Here is a 24,383-nt window from a genome sequence, read left to right as displayed (position 1 = left end):
TCAAAAGTCAAAGCTTGACTTGACCCATGTTCTCCATATAGCTAGAGGAGACAGAGTTGATATATAATATAAATATATGAGATAGAAGTGCTTCTATTGAAGTCCATATTCCAGTCTTAAAAGGGAGTTTGTCACCAGAACCCAATATAACAACCCAGCCCCAGAGATTTATAGGTTAAGGTAACCTTAATCCGCCTGTATTTTCCCTTGTGAATTGGTATCGCTGTTGCCAAGATATTGCTGCTTGATGACCTATTTGGAGCAATAAGGGCATTGTCATTACTTCAAAGAGGTAAGAAACACCATCATTGGTACAAAGAGATAGTTTCCATATTGACAAAAACCGTGATCTCTCAGAAATGGAAGCAGCGATTTACAAGGGGAAAACACTGTTTCCTTCAGGTGACCACAACCTATCTGCAGTTGATATGATACTTAAAGAGGACCTTTCACCATCTGGGGCACATGCGGTGTAATACACCGCTAGAAAACCGACAGTGCGCTGAATTTGGCACACTATCAGCTTTCCTGTTCTATGCCCCTGGTGAAGAGCTATTGGTGCCGGTACTGTAGCTCTTCGTCGTCAGAAGGGCGTTTCTAACAGTCAGTCAGGAACGCTCTTTCTCACAGTAGCGCCTATTGCGCTGTACTGTGAGAGCGGTGAGGAACGCCCCCTCCCTCTCCTCACAGTACTCATCCATAGACTAGCACTGGGAGGGGGGGGGGGGCGTTCCTCACCACTCAGCATCATCACTGGACAGTAAGGAACACCCCTTCTCATAGTATAGCGCTATAGGTGCTGCTGTGAGGAAGGGCGTTCCTGACTGACTGTCAGAAACGCCCTTCTGACTGTAAAGCGCTATGGTACTGGCACCGATAGCTCTTCATCGGGGACACAGAATGGGAAAGCCAATAGTGTGCTGAATTCACTGCATTGTCTGCTTTCTAGCGGTGTATTAAGCTGCATGTGCCCCAACTGGTGAAAGGTCCTCTTTAAAGAGGACCATTCATGTCCTCATGGACATGCGGTTTTATATACCCTAGAAAGTCAACCGTGTGCCAAATTCAGCACACTGTCTGCTTTCCCACTATGTGCCCCGGGGCTGTAGATATTGGTGCTGTTAGTTTTGGCACTGATCTCTGCCCACTGTCAGAAGGGCATTCCTGACAGTGTCTAGTCTGACAGTACGAGTACAGTCAGACGGGGCGTTCCTCACAGCCCAGCTAGACTCTTAGGAATGCCCTTCTGACGGTGGGCACAGATCTGTGTCGAAACTATCGGCACCGATATCTCCAGCCCCAGGGTATATAATGGGAAAGCTGACAATGCACTGAATTCAGCGCACTGTCTGTTTTCTTGTGGTAAGCCGAGGACCCGAAAGATCCTCTTTAAAATGCAGTATTGCTTTGTGGTAGTTTTGTTTTTTTTGTTTAATTAAATTAGCCCCCCCCTAAAAAGTTAGATGCCGTAGAAGGTGCGATCACAAAACGATGTTGGCTCTACTACTTGACAGGGTGTTTAGGTTTATAAATAACTAGGACAATTTGCCACTGAAACATCTCTCCCAGTGCTTGAAATCGGAGCGGTATGCCAAGACATCATTGTACGAGATGGGAGGATTCTGATTAGATATTCTTCTTAACTAAAGATCCATGAAAAGGATTTTTTGTTCTTTCAGGGTATTTTTATCACAATAACATTTGGGACAACTTATCACTAGAGTGTTGCCCCCTTATAATGGCATGCATTTGGATCCTGGTTAAAATACTAGACTTATCTCATTAGTGCATTAGAAAAACTATATCGCTATCCGTCCAGGCCGTGATTTATATGTATGTGTATAACAATACTACTCCGAAGATTAAAAAGAGGAGCAGGCAGAGGCGACCATGTAAAACAATACAATCAGAATATCGGCATCTATCCAAACTCTTGTATACCACCATATCCAAATAAAGGATACATTTCATCCAAGTGGAGTTTGGAAGAAGAAACCTGCTACGGGCAACAAGTCCATTTTTCTACTTTGAGTCCCAACCTTCAGCAGTCTGTAAACTTTGCAAAGTGCACTAAAAACCGCATACTCCCAACATGCTCAATTCACTGCAGTGCAAGTATGCATGGTGGATGTAGTAGTTTTTAGTAGTTTCACTAAAGCTGCAGTGCCTAAGAATTTGCATTTCGGGTGTGAACATTACGCGCGGCCTGTCGTGGCATTCCGCTCCGGATTAGGCCCAAATAAACGGGCCTAATCGGTAGGGAGTCAAGTGCCGCGGATGCCGCGGCTGATTCAGCAGCGGAATCTGAGGCAAGAAGGGTTATCTTGCTTCTTTTTTTTACATCTTGCTTCTTCTATGTTTCCATATTATATTTCTATTGTTTCAAATTCTATCTTAGTACATGGCGGCATCTACACACAAAATCACAATGCAAGGTAAGATGAAGCTGACTTACTCCCACTGGGGATCATGTCCCTGTCGGGGACAAACAGCTTGTATCCATAGTGTTTCTCTAGGATATCTGGAAGGATTTCTAGTGCAAACTGCTCTTCCTCTTTGCTTTCATGATCTAATGAATCCGGATCCACTTTGGTATAAGAAAGATATGCGTCATACTCCTTGTTGTCTTGGAAAGAAACAAAGATAAATTAGACATCAATGCGATAAAACAAACACTTGTATTGCATGGTATCTTAGTTATAACGTGGTATATTTATTTCCATTATGCAGAAAGAGTTATGACGTTGGTGCGTGTCATGTGACTGCCGAGACCAAATTGCAGCTTTCAGTAGTCCCTAGGATCGCGTGACCTCAGCCAAGAGCCCAGAGGGGCAGATTCCGAGGGATGGCTGTATACCACGGGGCAGGAGAGGTGAGAATAGGTGTTTATTATTATGGGTCTCAACTGATTATACCCTTCACCCTATAATAGTGGTTCAAGGGTGATAAACCCCAAATGTTTCAGGTTAGGGTCAAGCCAAAGACTTTTGGAAAATTCTAATCAACTCAACCAGTTTGGATCTCTAATAGGGCCCAAACCACATGGTCTTATCCCTAAACAGAACAGGCTTGCCTAATTTGGGACCGGGCTTCAGTGCCTACACCCCCTATTCTGACTGGGACATACACATACCCTATTTTTCGGACTATAAGACACACTTTTTTTCCCCAAAATTTGGGGGGAAAAGAAGGGTGCGTCTTATAGTCCGAATGTGGCGCCTGGCACCCGCTGTACTAGAGAGGCAGAAGCCGGAAAGGGATAGACGCCGGGGCCTGAGACATCGCTGTGCTCCTTTGCCCTGCATGAAGCCCGGTCCCCACCGGCCCCGTACCTGTAGAGTTGCAGGCCGGCTCCTGCGCGGCGATATCGCAGGAGCCGACCTGTTCGGGTGACAGCCGGGAGCCTAATGAGGCTCCCGGGCCTGTCACTGCTGTATTAGTATTGCGGCTGGTCTCTATGACCAGCCGTAATACTAATAGACAGAATGTCCCATAGACGGCAATACAGTTGTATTGCCGTCTATGGGACTTGCAATCAAGTGACCGCAGGTTCAAGCCCCCGGGGGGGAATAAAATAGTAAAAAAAAAAAGCTTTAAAAATATAAATAAAAGTTCTAAATCACCTCCTGTCCCTAGAAAAAAAATAAAATAAAAATATATATATATCATAAACCACCGGGTTTTTTTTCAATACAAGGTGATCTAAGCAATAGATATTCCCCAAAATGGTATAACTAAAAAGTACAGCTGGCCCCACAAAAAAAACAAAAACCACTCTATGCATCCCCGTACAGCTGCAGGGTCACCTGTCAATGTGGCCTTGCAGCTGTTGCAAAACTACAACTCCCATAAATTAAATATTTTACCAGTTTTTGCTTCAAAATTTTTTTTTTCCCTATTTTCCTCCTCTAAAACCTAGGTGCGTCTTATAGTCCGAAAAATACGGTAATTATCAGGAATGTTATGGAAAATGAAGGACTCTTCCAGCAAATTCAGGATGGTTTGACCAAGTTGGCATGCGTGCGGCCAATTTGGTCTACTTTATCCCTTTGATGTTTTTTACTTAGAATTATTAAGATTATTTAATATCAAACATATATATAAAGGTGTTAAACAGTAAGAAAAATCTGATATGGCAGTATACTCAAGATCACAGGTGTATGTAGACCATGTACATGGTACAAGTGGTTGGAGACTCACCGTGATAAGTCCCACACATTAAGAGCCACTCTCCTCCTTACCCAAGGTCTATAATGCCAAGGAATAATGAAGGCATTGTGTCTATTAGCATGGGTTATTTTATCTTGTCACATTTGCAATAATAAAGTGTTATCCCACAAGTGACTATACTAATGTTTTGACAAATAGAATAATTTTCCGCAATGAATAATTGCTACATTGCTTTATCAACATCTGCAGTATCTGCAACAGGCACAGCATGTGTAACTCAAGAAAAATAGACCATAATAAATGCGTCTTCAACTGTGTTGTATAATGTTGAGATAAGCATGGTACGGCGTAACCCCGGCATGGCGAGGGAGTCAGGGTTGTAATGGCTGGAATACCTCTAGTAGAGCCAAATATATAAGACTGAAACAAGGTGTAAATCTTATATTACTTCTATTAATATTTATCTTGGACTTCCTCCCATACTCATTGCCACCCCCTACTGGCTAATGCACATTGTATGGACAGCGGTAAGATGCCGTGAAGGCAGAGAGTTCTAGGTGCCAATGGGGGTGAAAGTCCATTTGTCAAAGACTTAGTCGTATAGTATTTAAAGGGTTAAAAAGCCAGGATTGGCGTTGTCTTAGATCCTTCCTTGCCATTGCAATAAGGTTTGAGCTGTATACCATCACTTTCACTGAAGCAGTTCCTGGGGCCACTCGGACCATTACATGTTATGCTAGGTTCACACTAGCGTTGTAGGATTGTTCTCTGTCAATTTTGTGACGTCCAACAGAGACTTTGACGCAGATTTGAACATGACCTTAGCATAGGATAGCAGGTCAGGTTTCCCTGAATGTAACGCCTTTTTCCCCATGAAAATTTGTGCCTCTGTTTGTGCCAAGATATTCACTTATTTTACAACATGCGAATAAGCGAGTTTGAGTTGCGAGAATGGCTCCATTTCTCCAAATGGCTATATCATACACTCAGTGGTGTAACTACCACAGTAGCAGTGGTAGCAGCTGCCACAGGGCCCGACACCTTAGGGGGCCCGGGCACCCTCACTAGTTAATATGCCAAAAAAGAAATAAACAATACATTTTACTTTTTGAGGCCCGAGGCCACATAAGGTGTCGGGTTCCGGGTGTTGGAGAACCTCGGCTTTCGCCCTGACAGTGGGGGAGGGGTGGAGACATTGTGCAGGAAGAAGTGCCGGGTGATGGAGTGAGCAGCGCTGAGTGAGTGCAGACTGGTGAGTTTAACCTATATATGTAGGGCAGGCTGTCAGCACACAGCATTGTAACCCCTTCTTTCCCAGACAGTGAACTTATTACAGTATTATGTATTACAGTACATAATAATGTGCTACAGGGGCCACGATAGGGCATAATAGTGTGTGCAAGAGCCACTAAAAGGTATAATGCTGTATACAGGAGCCACTATAGGGTATAATACTGTGTACAGGGGCCACTATGGGGCATAATAGTACCTGGAGGAATGCGGGGGGAAAGGGGCGGTCAGTCGGGGTCTTTGGAGGGGGGGCCCCATGTCAAAGGTCGCCATGGGGCCCCGCCATTCCTAGTTATGTCACTGCCTACGATATTCTAATATAACCTGCTTTCTTCCTCCCTTCTTTGAGTGACAGGGCCAGGGAGCTATGCTGAAATCTTGCCCGGCCGTGTGTTCATGTTGGCCTATTAGAGCATTGTGGGTTGTAATAGTTTGTGGAAACAGAACCGCTTCAATCTCCCATCTCAGCAATGGAAGCATTCAGGTGAGTCTGAACTATCTAACTGTGGTGTGGGTTTAATAGGCTTCACCTTGATAACCTTCTCCTTCCAGGGTGGTCCTGGTAGAGTGCGACTCCATTACAAGTTTTGATAAGGGGCCCCATGTTTACTAGTTATGTCCCTGACTGTGATGATCATCTTTCTAACTGCAACAAACATGAAGGTAAAAATGCAGTACTATTTACAATTATATCTTGTACAGTTAGGGAATTTTTTAGTAGGTGCCATGTCTAAATAACAACTGTGTTATACAACATTGGCGTTAAGGCTAGGGCCAACATGGTGGCTCAGTGGTTAGCACTGCAGTTTTGCAGTGCTGGAGTCCTGGGTTTGAATCCCAACAGGAACAACATCTGCAAGGAGTTTGTATGTTCTCCCCGTGTTTGCGTGGATTTCCTCCCATTCTATAAAGACATACTGATAGGGGAAAAAATACTACATTATGATCCCTATATGAGGCTCACAATCTAAAAAACCCCCAAAAAAACAAAAACGAACTGGCATTAAGGCTGAGGTTCCATGTTGCGGAAACACAAGGAGTTTTGAAATGGAATAGAAGTGTAAAGGAAGTTCTTAGACATTTCTGTTATATTGGCATCTACCGTTGGTTCAAAGGAAAAGTGGCAAAATCTGCAACAAAAAAGGCAGAGTTTCCATAATGTGGAGCCTGCAAGATGAAAACCTGAACTACATTGGCTTCAGTATATAAACCATTACAGAGACAAAACCTAAATTCACTTACCTTCTGCGGCCTCATCACTGCCGAAATTCTGTCTGTAGAAGAGCATGATTTCTATGTTGTAGCATTTATAGATTGTGACGAGTAAAATGAATACAATGAGGATAGCACCGAGACCTCCAGCAAGCTCCATGTTATACTTTGATTCTACGGGGAAAGGAGCAGAATAAAATATATATGCTTAAATGAGGAAACAAAACAATTTCTCTATAAAAAAAAAAAAAAAAAAAAAAAAAAAAAATTCAATAAAAAAAATCTTGCAGATAGAGGTCTCCCTTCTTGCTAATTTGCTGTTCACTCCCTGTTACTAGGGAAGTTCCATTGTTAGAAACCAGCAGACCCAAGTCACTTAAATTCCTTAACTGCCTATGCATATTTCCACACGGCTTTCTTTGAATACTGCGAGGAAGATTCTGCAGCTTTTCATGACTTTCAATTTAAGTATACTGTATGTACTACTAAATATGAGCTGCTTATGTTATGCTAAGGGGACGTAATAAAATTTCTCTGTTTCAAGGATCTTTTTTGCCAAATCATAATCTAGATTTGCAGTCCAGGGTTCCTGGATCTCCTATATTACAAAAACTTGAGCTTTTGTCGGCTATTTATGTGCTATTTTACAGTTACTTCTGGCAGAATTCCATGTGAAGAAACCAGTAGTAGTAGTAATGGACGGAGGGGCAGAATGCTCTGTAACGTCTCTGCCTCAGAGAGAAATATAAATGGGGCTATTAGCAGAAAATTAACTCATAGGACAACTTGTTTGAAGGGTTACATAGCCAGAGAACAGACTGTCTAGCAAGACCATGCAGATATTCAATCTTTTAATGAAAACTTCATTTTTTTTTTTCTAGTCCCTTGCAGAAAAAAAATCAATAAAAGTTCATTAGATATATGTACCGCAAAATGGTGCTATTAAACACTACGTGTCATAGCGAAAACAAATCCTCATATAGATACAGTGATGGGTGAAAAATAGGGATTAAGGTTCCATTTTATCAAAAATTTGGTAAATATGGAAACCCCTCATTCACATCTCCGTTGGTAATCCATTTGGGGAGTCCACATTTGCAAGTGGTGTGCGGTGAAAAAAAACACAGATCCCTTAGACTATAATGGGTCCGTGTGCTTTCTGCACAGTCTCCGCATGAGTCATGCAGACAGGAAAGTAGATTTTCTGTCCAAATGTTCCATGCAGAAAACACACAGACCCCATTGCAGTCTATGGGGTCCGTGTGCTTTCACTGCACACCGCTTGCCAATGCGTTCAGTAGTCCGTTTGGGAGGGTCCCCATGTGGACTCCCCGAACGAATTACCAACGCCTAAGTGTACTAATAAAGTGAATAAAAATGGAATATTTTCCTTATAACTTACGTCTTTAGAAACTGAAGAGTTAATTTATTCCTCCGTGTAATATATTATGCAATGATTATGCTGCTGACAATATGGCGCACATATTACACTAAATGTAAAATAAGTACCAATCAGCGCTCATATAAACACATGTCTTACAAATACAGGGAGCCGTAACAAGCCATTTGCATCTCTCTGATCATGTTGACTGTGGGAGAATGCCAGCGTCTTGGAGACATACTTGTTGAGCGACTTGCTCCTCGCGCTTTGCCAGGTGTACATGTAAATGTACTTTCTTTTTTCGGCCTCTGCTGCTAATTATGTTTTGAATGAAGAACAAGGGTGTTATTACATCTAATCTGACAAGCCATTTGGAAATGACGTGCCCCGCATCCAAACGCCTTCATTTGCCACGGCATTGTTTTTGTGCAGAATGTGCTAGCTTTTAAAGAAAACATTAAATGTCAAGGTCTCCTCCTGTGCAATCCTAGGTATAAACTTCATATATTAATCCCTTCAAGGGAAGGTCCGTTTTGCAAACTTTTTTTTTTTTTTACAGCTCCAATACATCTTAATTGAAAGAAAAGCAAACTTCTTGCAAATAGCATTGATTTAAAACTTCCTACTATTTTGCATCTACAGCTGCTATGGGTTTCAATGGCAACAGACTACAAACAAATCCTTTGTAGTCTGATCCTGCAGTGGTACTCCCTTCCATCTGTCTTCTAAATTTTGCTAATGTTTATTTGCTAGATTAGGAAGAACTTGGGGAACAGATGGATTACAAGATGACTGCAGGAGCCAACTGTGCAGGATGTATTTGCAGTTTGATATAGCGGAAGACACACAACAATAAAAATTAAATACAACAATTTTTTTTTTTTTTAATTATTTAATTTATTTAAATTATACAAATAAAAAAAATCCAATTTTGCAAACAAAGTAGTTCTAAAGTTGCACTTTACAACTTTATCTTAAAGGGATTCTATGCTGCCTGAAGACTCTCCAGCAACACCTCCATGTTCTACAGCCATGCTTCTCTGCCACATACTTTTGTGTAGTCTTCTTCCGCCGAGCCTGTGTTCGGAATCTAAATTCTGTGCATGTGCAGTCGGCTCTGCCATCGGGCTTTGGGCAGAACCGATTGCACATGTCTATTCAGCCATTTTACTGTGGTGGCTTACACAAGGGTACTGTTCCTGTAAGCGGCCACAGTATCTGATCAGAAGGGATTCAACTAGAGATGAGCGAGTAGTACTCGATCGAGTAGGTATTCGCTCGAATACTACGGTATTCAAAATACTTGTACTCGATCAAGTACCACTCGCTATTAGAATGTAAAAGTTCAATGCAGAACCAGCATTGATTGGCCGAATGCTATACAGTTGGCCAATCAACGCTGGTTCTTCTCCTACCTTTAGAAGTCTTCTCCGTGCAGCTCCCTGCGGCGTCTTCTGGCTCTGAATTCACTCTGCCAGGCATCGGGCCTGGGCAGAGCAGACTGCGCATGTCCGCTTGTAGTGCAGAGTGAATTCAGAGCCGGAAGGGGACGCTGCATGGAGAAGACTTCTCGGAGGTTCCAGCCCGACCCTCACTCGTGGACTTGGTAAGTGTAATTTGATTGAATGTTGCCTACCCCTGAAACGAGCATTTTTCCCCCATAGACTATAATAGGGTTCAATATTCGATTCGAGTAGTCGAATATTGACGGGCTACTCGAAACGAATATCGAATCTCAAACATTTTACTGTTCGCTCATCTCTAGATTCAACATGTTTGGATTATTACTGTTGAATCTTCACTGCTTGCCAAGCACAGTGCCATATATTGCATAGAGACCATGCTCGTGGCGCAATTCACATGGCCATGTGACGAATGGGCACAATGTTACAACCCTAGGAAGAGGAAGTGGAGTTTACCAAAGCTCAACATACTCTTCAAAAAACGGACTGTTGGTGGTCCTGGACTATTGGACTCTAGCAACCTAATATTGATGGTCTGTCTCAAGGATGGGTCGTCTCTTGATACCCCTCTAGAAACAAAAGGTTTCTATAGTCACCCTCCAAATGTGGATGCTATCCGATCCAGGTAGTGATACGGCTCACCATGAGAGTTGCTTTCTTCTCTCATTTTTAAGGATCTCCTGGCATCGGACACAAACATAAATTCAATGCAGTTTTGTTCAATGTTGGATAATTATTTACTTTACTGGTAAAAAATGATTTTGGATTCCTCTCTGGCTGCTGTATTCCTTCTGCATACTGTCTAAGATCATCATTAAGTACCCTTGGTATTTTCTTAGCACCTGCACTCAGTAGAAGCATCATCGTTACCAGAACTCACAGTTGATAACCAGCTACCTATCATTAATCCCAGAGCAGACGACTAAACCTTCATGCATCACTGCTGTCAATTACGTGATAAATGGAGTGAGTGGGTGGTTTCTGATTCACCTCTCTCTCGCTTTACATATCCTTACCAGTTACAATTCTTCTCATCTTATTCAAAGCAGAATATTTGTAACCTTCTACCTGATCTGAAATAGATCTGCCAGAAATTATTTTTTTCTTTTCTTCTCTACATCTCCTACATTCTCATTACAAGCATAAACTTTTAGTTAAATCTTTGACCAAAAGGTTCTATAAATTGGAAATATTACGGTTCAGCCTCATAGTTACTGAATTATTTGTAGCCCGGCTATGGTCTTGTACACACCCCGGAGGGTGTAACCAATGGGACACTGTAAGGCACCATATAACGCTAGGTTCACACCTGCGTTCAGGGTCTCCGTTCTATGGTTTCCATCTTCTGCATGCCAGAAGACGGAAAGCACAGACCAGGTCCGGCCATGAGCGGCGGTGAGCGTTTTATGCTCTCCGCCACAAAATCGGATTTTTTAATCCGGACACAGAGTACTGCATGTCCGACTCTGTGTCCGGATTAAAAAACCCGGTTTCGCGGTGGAGAGCGCAAAACGCTCACCGCCTCTCACGGCCGGACATCTCTCTCACCCATTCAAATGAATGGGTATGAAAGACTCCTCCAGGTTTCCGTCTCCTGCTCTGTTTTATGCAGGAAACGGAAACCTGCACAACGGAGAGGGCAACGCTGATGTGAACGAGCCCTAAGAGGTATTATCTAGAATTAATGGAGCACATTTCCTAATACAAATTCTACTAGATAGCCTAAGGCCCCATGATCCTAGGGTAATCCAGTCCATTGACCTGATTTCCCTGCCCAAACCCTTCTAAAAGCTGTCAGAAGACATGTCTTCCCGTGTATGTGGTTTGGCCAAATGCAGCGCTGTACCTCCCATGAGGTGACCTGAAGCGAGCACTTCAGGTGGCACTATGTCAGGGCCCCAGGGAGGGCGGCATTTTTGATTACCTAAGCCAGTCCAGGACAAGCTGTCCTGGACTGGCTTAGCACCGAGCGGTGGACTGGGGAGGCCACTGAAGCAGCACTGCTCCGGCAGCCTCCCCTCACGCTCAGGCAGAGAGCAGGTCATCTCCGTGCCTGCTCTCTGCCTGCGAATGGCGCTAAGCCCCGCCCCTACGCTTAGCCCTGCCCCTCCCCTCCGCTCATCCACGCCCCCTCCGCTCGGGGGAAGGGGGGGGGCGGCTTTCTGTCGTTCAACTCGGGTGGCGAAAGGGGAAGGTTCACCCCTGGCCAAATGTGCAAGTGTGTGTGTGAGGAGGAAGATTCCTCTGGAGTCATTGGCAAAGGTAGACAGTCTTTCAGCCATGGTTCTCTGGAAGTTTCCTTCACAGGGGTTCTTACCTCTACTGAATCCTGACTCGGGGTTTGTAGTAGTCCATATGTCATAGTAGTTGCTTGAACAATTTAGATAGTACCTCCTTATTACAGCATACAATGAAACGTGACATTTTTTTTTCTGATTATGAATCAATGAGCAACTTTTGTGCACCTCCATATAACATTAGTGGGCCCCAGATGTACAGTATGGGCCAATAGATTTCTATAGATCCCTGGGGCCAAACAAACTCTCCAAAATGTTTTTCTGCACCCAATCTACCATCCTCAGGCATATTCTACTGTCAATGCACGCTACAGAGATAAACATCATGCCTCTGTTATACACGTCACTTCTGTAGATTTGGAGAACTACAACTTTGAAATCTTACAGTTTAGGAGATTGGTGCACTGGGTTGGGCCTTCAGTACTGGCCTTACTTTTCTGACCCCTAGCACCTCCTGCGGTCATGGCCCCATGCAGTGAGAATTGATCATCCCACCGCTATGATATTCCCCATCCCAATGATCCCATGGATGAACCCCCACAATCTGCCTCAAATGTATAAGACTTGAAAGTTGCTTTACTCCAAATCTACAAAAGAGACTCTCATAGCAAAGATATATAATTTATCAATGTAATGTGCCCCGTAACAAGGTCGCGACAACTCAATAAGCTGTGGGGAGAAGATATATTCCCTTGAATGATATTATTCAGGGTTCGGGGGATATTGTCACTCCTTAGGGAGAGACCACCATATAGGTGTGTGGAGACTTGTTAAGCCTTTAGCACTCCACTTTGCAAGGAACTATGGGAAGAATATGCAAATCTGCCTTCCATGATGTAATTAGGAAGACAGTTGCTGCCTCATTGTTGCAAACCAATAGAGGGCGCTCACTGGAATGTGCAAGCCTGTCTTAAGACAGGATTCCAGTGAAATAACCCAATAATGGCTGCTCCCTTTAGCCTCATGCCCGACCTTCCAAGAGGCCTTTGTTTAGCAATGACGCTGGGATTAATACCAGGTATAGTCTCTCAATCGAGGACAGCTGTTTCAATCTGGTTGGATCTCTTCAGCCCGATGTAGAGAGGACTATAACCTGGTAGAGGTGAGAGGCTTAGACAGGGTTCGGGGGATAATGTCACTCCTTAGGGAGAGACCACCATATAGGTGTGTGCAGACTTGTTAAGCCTTTAGCACTCCACTTTGCAAGGAACTATGGGAAGAATATGCAAATCTGCCTTCCATGATGTAATTAGGAAGACAGTTGCTGCCTCAGTGTTGCAAACCAATAGAGGGCGCTCACTGGAATGTGCAAGCCTGTCTTAAGACAGGATTCCAGTGAAATAACCCAATAATGGCTGCCATGATATTATTCAGTGAGAATTTGCATCCTCCTGTCTCCTCTTTCTCCAGAAATCTTTACTTCCACATGATCAGTTTTCAAATACTTTACTATCTGGACTTCCACTAGATATTATATATGCTGGATCATGGAATCGGCTAATCTTGTAATTCAATAGAAGTTAGAAGTTAAGTAGATCTAGCATAAAGCCGTAGCCAAATACGGACTGGATTAATTAACTGATTTCCAATTACCTGTTCAGTGAATTACAGAATTTTGGCTAATGTTATTAGGAGGGCTTATTATATGTAAATCTCTTAAGCCATGTGCATTGCCATGTCCCTTCTCTTATTAAACAAATTTTTTAGTCATATCCTCTCAAGCTTTTCCTAATGACGTATTTGACTGTAATATATTCTACGATAATGGCTGAGCCCTAAAACTACTTAGTGTGATTGACAACAGAAGAGGAATTTAATAGAGATGAGCGACTAGTGAAATATTCGATTCGATATTCGTTTCGAGTAGAGCCTCAATATTCGACTGCTCGATCGAATATCAAATCCCATTATAGTCTATGGGGGGAAAATGTTTGTTTCAGGGGAAACCACTATTCGACTAAAGGAGAGTCACCAAGTCCACGAGTAGCAGGAGGAGAGTGTTTAGGAGGAGCGTTGTGCAGTTAAAGCACACAGACCCCATTATAGTCTATGGGGACTGTGCGCTATAACTAAAGATAGACCTTCCCTAGTGACATGGAGTGAACAGCAAATTAGGAAGGAGGAAGACCCCTAGTGGCTGAAATTTTGGAGATGATTTCAGGGACAAAATGAGAATATGTTTACATAAAATGCATGAAAATCCATCCCGATACCTAAAGTTTTATTATATAAAATGTGGGTCTTAATCACGTTTTGTAGAAAAAAAAATAGTTTTTGTGATTTTTTTTTTTTTAAAAAATTTAAGCAGAAAACCAGTCATTAATTACAAACTAAGGTCAATACCTTTCTTCCTCAGGATGACACTAGCATGTCTGCGGCCATTCCGGTTTTCCACGTGACAGGTGTAGTTACCCAGGTCTCCTTCTTGTACAGCATCAAATGTTAGAGCCAGTTCCACCTCCTTCTCCCCAAGGTGTTCTCTAAGTAGCCTAAACCAAAGAGATACATCACCGTAACTTCTCAGATTATACCGAAACATCAATGACACACTACTCAATTTATATACGCACTTCAACATATATTACAACTGGTTACCGAAGCAGCTGGGATCTCAGGACAGCAAAACTAATGCATGGTCTATTATGGTTGCAACAATCACATTGTACAATTTAAGGCTTAGATTACATATGTGATTGACACCTTCCTTTCATAATAGAGCCATTTAAACCATTCAAGTTAACTCTTAATAGATCCAATGGGATTTTAGTAGAGTCCAACAGTTCTCCATTTGTGTAAAGGGGTTAACAGGTTGTGAATTTGGGAAACTTTTCTTGAAGAGTGACTTTCAAAAACCTCCACCAATCCAGGTCTTAGCATCTGTTAATAGAAGCTACTTCACTGATTCTGGAGAAGTTGGAATTATTTTTCTCTAGCCTCCACCCTTCCTGAGAAACAACCGCAGTTAGTTTTGGTGCCTGATGTCTGGATGTCAGGCAGGGGGTGTGATTCAGAGCTGCAATCAGAGGCAGCCAGTATCAGAGCTCAGAATCGGGCCCCTTGTCTGCTCCTGCCCGACACCACCAGCATGACAGTACAGAGCCTAAATAGTATATCAGGCACCAAAACTAACTGCACTGATTAGTCAGGAATAGTGGGGGCTAGAGAGAAAATTCCAACTGTGCCAGAATCAGTGGAGCAGCAATTAAGTGATATAAAGAGCTGGACTTGTTAGAGGTGGTAAAAGGTCCGATAGATAGATAGATAGATAGATAGATAGATAGATAGATAGATAGATAGATAATAGTGTGACATACTGCTCGACTCTATGCAGAGAAATTCGATTAAAAAAATAAAAAACTAAGAAAAACTTTACCATGTAGTATGCTTTTTTTTTTTTTTTTTTTTAATTCTGAAACCTGATATCCAATATGTGACATATGTTACTTTATAGAAGTTGTTACAAATGTTTAATATATACAATAGTCTGGTTCATACAGTAAAGGGACTCTGCAGCCGCAGTGTGAAAAGAGCCTAATATCCATGCAGCACTTGGCCACAACTAATCAGCAGCATAGTTACAGGGGATGCACAAGCTTACCTTGGCCCTGTTGCCCTTATAGGGCCCAAAAGGCACACTCACAAAACACAAGACACCAGTATTATAAGTAAATGAGTCATGGTAGGAGGGGGTTCTGCTACATATGCTGCACTGGAACCCAAAATCTTAAAATTATGTTTCAGTAAGGCGAGAGCTACATTGTGATTTTGTCTCTCTCATCGCACAGTCTGCCTGTAACGCCTTTACTAATGTAAGTGAATGGCGTCACATTATGACTCCACGGGTGCTTCCATTATGAATACAGAAGTGCTCAATCTGTTTGGGACTAGAAGTCGCAGTCATATCACCCTCAGGGTCTCCATGTGACTCTATTCACTTACATTGGTGAAGGAATGGCGGGACGATGGTCGTGCAACGGTAGTCACAGTCAAAGTTGCCATGTGGCCCTAGACTAATGGGGTGTACTTTGTTCCGTAAGCTGTGTTCACACCTGTCTCAGTTGCATGCTGCATTAATTGAGTAAAATTACTGTGAAAATCCATCTGCAATTAATGGGGGTCTATTGTGTACCATCGGCATCCACCATGAGACAGATCCAAAACTGTGTCAGATGGTTATACCAAATGTGATGAGAGCCTTAGTAGATCCCATAATAATATGGCGATATTACATTATCCATCTATCCCATCTTCATCCTGATTTTACATGACAGTCCATTAATACATAAACCTTCCATTCCGCACATAATCGTAGTTGGGGATACATGTCTACACAATCTCCATAACAGATGAGAGGAAAGAAATAATGATCACGTATAGTTTAAGAATAATTAAGCTCAGTTTGTCCATTTCCCATTACCGCCACCTTCCAATATCATCACAACATCCGGGAGTAACTCTCGATAAAACAAGAAGAAGAAAAGTACAATCGTGTGAAATGTATCATCTGAAGTTCTCATTAAGCGCCCGCGTTACTTGGAGCTTTCCGGCATAATTACAATGTTTGCAGTACATGTGGTTCTCAGTTAATTGGATAGACGTAGAGTTTATTATTACTATTTGCAGGATCATTGAAGCGCGGTCCAGAAACATTTAGATGATCAGTTATGAAAGTGAGGATTACAGTGGAGGAAGTGATGCTATTAAATGCCCGATCCTTCATTGCAGGTTTGCTGGCTGGCATTATAACCCTTATAGCATTTCCAATTGAAGACATATTGTTATTTCCTTGATCATTAAAGGAAGAGCCGGAGTGTTCTACAAGTGACATTTCCATAATCAGGGATCAATGCGCTGGTTTATTTCTATCCTCTGACCTTTTACACATACTACTCTTGAAGCTCCGTGCTTCAGAGCAAATCTGTTACTGTTCATTTATGCTTGAAAGAAACTTGAAAGCCACAAATAGGCATTAAGAAGTTCTAAGATATTTCCAAAACTAAAGGGGCTCTTAAGTTTCTAGAAATATAGGGAGTTCAATCAAGTTTGCTTCAGAAGTATAATGCACACAATGGGACAGATTTATCCTTATTGTAGTGTGCAAAAGTAAGACCGTGCAAACTTACACTAGACCGTGTTAAACTGCACCAGATTTATCACGGTGGCCGATGCCGGATGATAAAGATGGAGGATCTTTAGAATGTCTAGTCTGATTTTACATCACGTGTTGGTAAGTTGACACTAGCGTTTGGGTTTCTATTTTGCGGAAACCCACTCAGCTTAAAAATCGATTAGCCAAGGACTCCATAGACTATAATGAGGTCCACCAGGTTTCTACCCGAAAAATACAGAGAGAAAAGTCCTGAAAACATAACTTTTCTCTCCACATTTTTCAAGCAGAATGGAAAATGGAATCCCTCAACCAGTGGGAAAGGTAGGACCCCAAGGTGAACATTTGACCTGGGGCCACCTGATGCATCATGACACTGGACTGGGCCACGTGACATCACCGGACAGGCCCAAAGGCAAGGTAAGTAACATAGTTCTTTATATTCCCTCACCTCCTCTGAGCCTCTGGGGTCTGAAAAGACACCAGAGTGTAAGGATAGTAGTGTTTGTGGGGAGGGTGGGCCTGCAGCCTCACTTACCTGTCCCCTCTCCTGCTTAAATTAAAAAAAAAAAAAACACCTACCAGGCCCTCTAACGTCCTAGGACCTGTGGCCGCTGCTACCACTGGTATCCTGGTAGTTACGCCCATGCAAAACCTATTGTGCCACAAAAAACAAAGAATACACTACTTATTCCATTTTGTGACCTGTTCACCACACAGAAAATAGGTGTGAGCAATACCTGATATCGACTTTGGGACATGGAACCTCACAAGATGCGCCAGAATGACTAAGTGTAATTGCGTATATACATGAGATTCCAAACACCTCTGCTGTGTAGGTTTGGAGACTCATATCCATGTGGAAGGGTGTAAGAGGAAGATGGTGGGCCTAGGAACCTTCACTAGGTCACAGGTATGATGACATCTGTTTGCTCCCCAATGGCAACATAGAAAGGATGACCAGGAGACAGAAGGATCCCTCTCTCATTGCTCAGGTGCACTAGTTGCACCTTAGAACTAACTCCAGTTCCAATGGTTTAATTCCTAATACCAGAAGTTGAAAGCAGGTGTCTAGGTTGGATTCATACATTATGGATTTTTTTGTGCTGGTTCTGCTTCAAAAATCCACTATTATATTGGTTAAGGCCCCACATAGCGGGACGCAGCAAACAAGTGCTACGGGAAAAACTGTGGCAGCAACATATCACGTTTTTCCCATAGCAATCTTCACAGAAAGAGGAAACCTCTGCGGACTTTTTGTAATTCTATTATATCTATAGGGTAATTGCCAGTGTTTCCATAGGTATAATTGACATGCTGCGATTTCCAAAAACACAATGGTTTTGAGAATCATAGCTTGTCCGCAGCGAGTATTTTCCCGCAGTGTGGGGATGGGATTTGCTAGAGTCCCATCCACTATATAGTGACTGTAAAACGCCACGTGGGGCCCCAGCCTTAAAAGGACAAGGCTTGTGGGTGGGATTTTCAAAATGGCGTTGGAAAATCCACTTAGGGTATGTTCACATGCGGAAAATTAAGAGGAAATTCCTCTGACTGCATTTTCGCACGGGCTAGCCGCAACAGGATACCGATATAATGCATCAGCATTCCGTCGCGGCATCTCGCTCCTGGTTAGGAGCGGATGAATGGGTCTAGTCAGGAGGGTTTCTCGAACCGCAGAATCCGCTGCAAGATTGAGAAAGATGCTTCTTTTTTCCACATCCTACTGTGATCTCTGCCTTCCACTGAATGGTAGGCGGATTTCGGGAGGAATCTGCTCCGGATTTGGGGCGGAATCCGCAGCAAATTCCTCCATGTGAACACACCCTTAGGATTCAAGCCAAACTACAGAATTTCAAAGCTGCTTCATATAAATTCTGCTGCAGATTTGTTACAAATTTTCACTGTAGGTTTCTTTTTGCATGGCTTAATACACTAGTAACACATGTAGATTTAGTAACAGATTCATTATGGATTTTCGGCAGATTAGCAAAAAAGATCTGCCACATTTGGCCTTAGCTTTACAAAACAGCCAATTACTGGATTTCTACTGCGTTTAAGACTTGTCCTCACCATTTGCTCTTCCTATTGGTATTGGTTTTTGCTGACGGTGGCAGCGAAAATTGATTTTCCTATGTATGATTTTCCCTATTACCTGATTTCTCCATTTATCCAGATATTCGGCTCTTATATGTAGAATTCCCACTTGGTCCCCTTTGTTTAATGACTAAGCTTTATATGGCCTTGGTGATCACACTAGCAACTGAGTTTCATTTCTTCTATCGATTAAATTGTTTTTCTACGTCTACCTGGAGAGTAATCTAATAAAAGAATACATGTAAAATAGTAATAAAAGTAGATTATACAGTTCTTAATATTCTTGCTGGTTGCCAGATAATTGGACATACCAGTGTTTCATGTGACTAAAGACAAGAGTAACTTTATCCTTATTGAATATTTCGGTTTGATATAAAGTAACATTTTGGATATTGTATATTAATGACACTGTAGTTGTCCGACAACAAAAACAATTCCTAAAACGGTAACCTGAAGTGGATGACCACCGCTGAGCGCAGATTTCTATACCATAAATAGGTCAAAAGTTCTGGGTTAAATCTTTAATAAATTTTTAGTAGGTGGAGAGTCTTATGGCTGACACTGAGCTCTAAATATCCTGGGGGAATTAACTTACCATTCCTCAACTCTTTTCTGGTGGTAAAAAAAAAGTCATAAGTTATGGCCGGGTTCAGGGGTGTAACTTGAGGCGGTGCAGAGGGTGCAGTCGCACCGGGCCCAAGAGCCTTAGGGGGCCCATAAGCACTGGCATCAGTATTGAGATTGCAGCTTCCATCTGGCCCATAAGCCAAGGAGACCCACAGATTACCCTAACCACACTAAAGTGGATTAAACTCCTTACCGCAACCATCACTATCAAGAATTCACTGTAGGGATGAGGTAGGGGGCTCTTGACAAAAGCTTGCCCCGAGGCCCACAAGACTCTAGTTACGCCACTGGCCAGGTTGATATACTGGATTCTATTGACTGATTCCCTTTAAGGCATATAGACATCATAGAGGAGGTCCTGCGTATGGGAACACAATTTATGTCCCAGAAAGGCTCCTAATCTGGCGAACTTGAGCTGTCCTTTTATTAGAAGGAAGCTATTCATCTGTCAAATGAATCAATGGCCGCCATATCATGCTATATCTGCTGGTCACCGCTTTCCCCAAGCAAAATTGGCTGTTTCACCCCAAAGTTGAAGCCTAAAAATTTGCTATAGATTCACATTTGCATTCAATAGAACTTATGTATATTAATCAATACATATTGGACACAATTGGATATGGCAGACATTCAAAGGCCCCGTTCACAGGGGCAAGAGGGGGTGGATTATGGCACTGAATCCACGTCATAATCTGTCCCCTTACAATGGAGCTCTATGTAGACCGCCAATTTACTTTTTTCCGTGAGCAGCATGTTAACGCTCACGGAAAAAAGAAACGAGCTGCCCTTTCTTTAGGTGGACTCCGCGGCATCCGGCTCACGGCAGCACCCTCCGGACTAAGCCCATTCATTTGAGCCTACTCTGGAGGGCGAAGCCGTGACAGTCGAGGCAGGCGCATTTTGGTCCTATTGTGACGTGGCTTCCCGCATCACTCTCGGAACCAAAATCCGCCAATCTGCTCCTCCTAACACATACTGTATATGTAGAGTATATAGAACATACACAATGAACTGTACACAAGAACTATAAGAGCTGGCATGTCACTTACCGGATTACTCCTTCCTTAATATGATTCTCTAATTCTTCAATAAATTTCTCTCCCCTCATCCAGTAGATCATGGGACCGGACTCGCCACTAAATCCAAAGAAGGCTCTACAGAATACACTGAGTGGGCTGCCTGAGGAAAAAAAAAAATATAGAAAATACATTAAGTGCCTCTGCCCACCGGTTATTTGATAACAGAATTACAGCCTTTGCCAAAGTTCAGCCGCCACTTTCGGCGCGGGTTGACACATTCAATATACATACACTGGCCTTAAAGTACACGTTTGCGGAGTCACTTCATCGGCGCGCCTTTGTGTCCTCTATAGTTTACAGCTGTATAATTTTTATGTAGGGCACAATGCCGTTCTCTTTTAGGAAGTCTACTTTATATAACTCTCCTCACCTTTTCTGCCAAAACATAAGTTAGCACCGCCACAGGTCTACGACCCGAACAACCAGCTGCTTGTTTTTCACAGTAGAAGCAAATAAAAGACATAAAAAAGTATTCCACAATGAAGAGTAAAAATAAATGGCCTGAATTTTATGAAAAGCAAATATGTTACTTTGAGGAACATACCTGCTAGCGCTTATCAGAAACACCCAATAAAATGGGCTGAATATAAAACAAATGTAAAGAAAGAAGCTAATATTCTGGAAGTCACTCAACCAAGTCAATGCCTGTCGGTGACAAATCTGCAGGGGTTGTGGAATGCAGAAAGAATAATTGAGACGGATCCCTTGTTTAACCATACTGCATATATACAACGATACAATATCAGCAGGGGCAGAGGTATAGGGGGTGCAGAAGTAGTTGTACCCAAGTCATGATCCTTAAGGGGGTTCAACATCCCCTCTATCACATATACGTATTATCTCTCAAAATGAGATATCTCAGTGTACTAATGACTGCTTAAAGGGGTCATGATCAGTTATCTTTGGCATTCTCTTATAGAGAATCATTGTATTAACAGGGTGCTTGGCCCATCATTCCAGCAGAATGGGGGAATTAAACCCCGTTCTTGGGATCGCTGGAGGTCTCAGCACCATTTAGACTGCCATCACCTATCAATAACTTAAAGAGTTAAACCTTTTTAGGCTAAGGCCCCCACATAGGGAGCCAGAGCCAAAATATGATGCAGAAAAGACTGTGCTGGAAACGCGTCGTGTTTTGTTCTGCAGTGTTTTTAAACAGTCTGCAGAGTTTTTGCCTGTATTATACCTATATGGAAAATGCCAGAATTTCTCTAGGTATAATAAACATACAGTGATTTACAAAAACACAAGCACTGTTAAAATTGCAGCATTTCTGCTGTGGATTGTTTTCTGCAACGTGTGGATGAGATTAGCCAGAATCAGATCCACTAAAATGCTGCATATTCACAACATGAGGCCTCGGCCTTAAAATAAAAACCATATCTACAGTTTAAGCCCTATTTTATTATAATACATCTTAGGACCCCTTCACACGGAGGATATGCTGGCTGATTCTGAACGTGTAAACGTTCCAGATCAGCGGGGTTTAAAACAGGTCCCATTGTTTTCTATGGGAGCCGGCATACGCGTGCTCCCCATAGAAATGAATGGGAAAAAGCAGCCCATTCATTTCTATGGGGAGCACACGTATGCCAGCTCCGATAGAAAGCAATGGAACCGGTTTTAAACGCCACTGATCTTGAACGTTCAGATTCAGCCAGCGTATCCTCCGTGTAAAGGGGCCCTTAGTGTGATCAAAGTAACAAGGCATTGTTAAATTGACTGAGCATGCATGGTATTTCAATGAAAAAGTAACCCCCCTTCCCCCCCTGACAAATTCTACGGTTCTACATTCCACATTGAGAACAGGTGTACGGGACAGAATGTCCCTGGTGATGTTTAGTTAGAGCATTGAGGGAACGTAAGAGCCTGTTTTCTATTGAAAGGAAGTTAGATAGGTTAATTAAGTATATTACAAAAATGCTCCTACACACACACACAACTGGACTTGAATCTTTTCCCACAAAACTTTATAGAAATTAGTTCAGTTCGATGAGATGCTGCCTATTAGATGGTTAGATATTTATTTAACATTAACCTATTACAGGTTGGCATCTGTCCAGTGCCAAAGAAAATATGATGCTATGGACGTTGGTAAAGACCAGGATACCTTTGTTGCATATTATTTTGGAGGCTACAAGATGCTGTAACATGTTGCTATATGACCAGGATACCCTTATAAAACATTAGTTTGACTTGGTGCTTGTTTGGTATAGTCCGTGTAGGTTCTGCTCAGAGATTCTAAAGGATATAGCCAACATAGGCTAGGCTCTCTTTCTCCAGGGGTCCCATGGCATCCATAAGGTCTACATCTATGTTACTCCATATTCATCCAATTCTAGCCAGAATGCTTTACATGTAATGATATATTCTTGGCCCATCAAATATATGTATAGGACTACAAGAAAAGAAATTCTACTTATCTAAGTAAACTTAACTTCAGGTTTATTTGATTCTAAAGACCATGCAACCCATTCTGATCTCTCCCCTGGAAGTGTTCAACAATTCATGAGATAATTGGCAAGAAGAGACATTTTCCAACTTATGTGATAATTGGCAAAACAAAAAAAACCTCCAAAGCTACAAGGGCAAAACCTCTACATGTTACAATAAGAAGAGGAGTCTCTTCAAACAAGCATCCTTAACTATAAAGTAAACTTTAAGTTTCTTTAAACAAATACCCTGCGGGGCCAAATGTATTCTTCAAAGGATCAGCTAAATCAAAAGCAGAAAGACCATTAAAGGAGTAAGAGATGGAAGGAAACTTCTTCCACTTTTACAATCCAAAAAGTATTTTGGACAGACTCACAACCAAAGAATTCCCCCCCCCCCTCTTCATCCCCATATACAGTATCATACTATTAATTGTAGCAACAATTTTAAGAGGATCTTTCTCCACCTTCACCAATTTAATAGGAGTCACTTCACTGATTCCAGCACAGTTTTTCATTCTAGCTCCCCCTTTCCTGAGCAACAAGTGCAGTTAGTTTTGGTACCTGATATGCTACTTTAGCTTTGTAGACAGTGTCCGGCAGGGGTGTGATTCAGAGCTCCAATCAGAGGCAGCCAGTGTCAGAGCTCAGAATCACACCCCTTGTCTGCCCCGGCCTGACACCGCCCTCCTTACAGTACAGAGCCTAAATAGCATATTAGGTACCAAAACTAAGAGCATTCATTGCTCAGGAATGGTGGAGCTAGAGAAAAAAATTACACAATCACTTGAGCAGCATGCATTAATTGATATAAAGAGCTAGACTTGTTGGTGAAATGTCCTACTAAAGATATTGGAGAGAAAGGTGAACTTTGATGCTCCTGGGCCTTAATGCAAAACCTCTAACAGGGCCCTCATCTACCATGTGCTATCTATAATAGTAGTATATTATATGGGGCAGAGGGATCTTCAGGTTCCAGGGCCTGGTAGCAACTGCTACCTTGACATCCCCTAAAGTTAAATCCAAATGATTGTAGATGTTTTCATACATAAATTTATTTTTGTAGAAATATGTAAAGCAAATATAATCTATCCAAATGTAATTTATACACATCTAGCGGTTCTGAATTTAACATTTCATTCAATTGTTTGCCAAGAACATGCAATATCAATTTGCATTCTGAGAGTTGCAGTTTTATTTTATTTCATTAATAGTTTTTAAATATTTT

At 42.2% G+C, this 24,383-nt stretch overlaps 1 protein-coding gene across 2 annotated transcripts in view; it reads right to left on the bottom strand.

Moving 5' to 3' along the window:
* IL1RAPL2 (interleukin 1 receptor accessory protein like 2) overlaps positions 1-24,383 on the bottom strand; it is a 559,437-nt gene that overhangs the window by 5,793 nt on the left and 529,261 nt on the right. For both annotated transcript variants that reach the window (XM_075259056.1, XM_075259057.1), the window contains 4 exons: positions 20,694-20,823; positions 14,157-14,302; positions 6,703-6,846; positions 2,456-2,626 (listed from right to left, as the gene is read on the bottom strand). In XM_075259056.1, the coding sequence (XP_075115157.1) occupies positions 2,456-2,626; positions 6,703-6,846; positions 14,157-14,302; positions 20,694-20,823 (591 nt within the window). The remainder of the gene's footprint in view (positions 1-2,455; positions 2,627-6,702; positions 6,847-14,156; positions 14,303-20,693; positions 20,824-24,383) is intronic.

This window comes from Leptodactylus fuscus, chromosome 11 (genome assembly GCF_031893055.1).
Source record: "Leptodactylus fuscus isolate aLepFus1 chromosome 11, aLepFus1.hap2, whole genome shotgun sequence".
Classification (NCBI taxonomy): domain Eukaryota; kingdom Metazoa; phylum Chordata; class Amphibia; order Anura; family Leptodactylidae; genus Leptodactylus; species Leptodactylus fuscus.
This window is presented reverse-complemented; position numbering and strand designations above follow the sequence as displayed.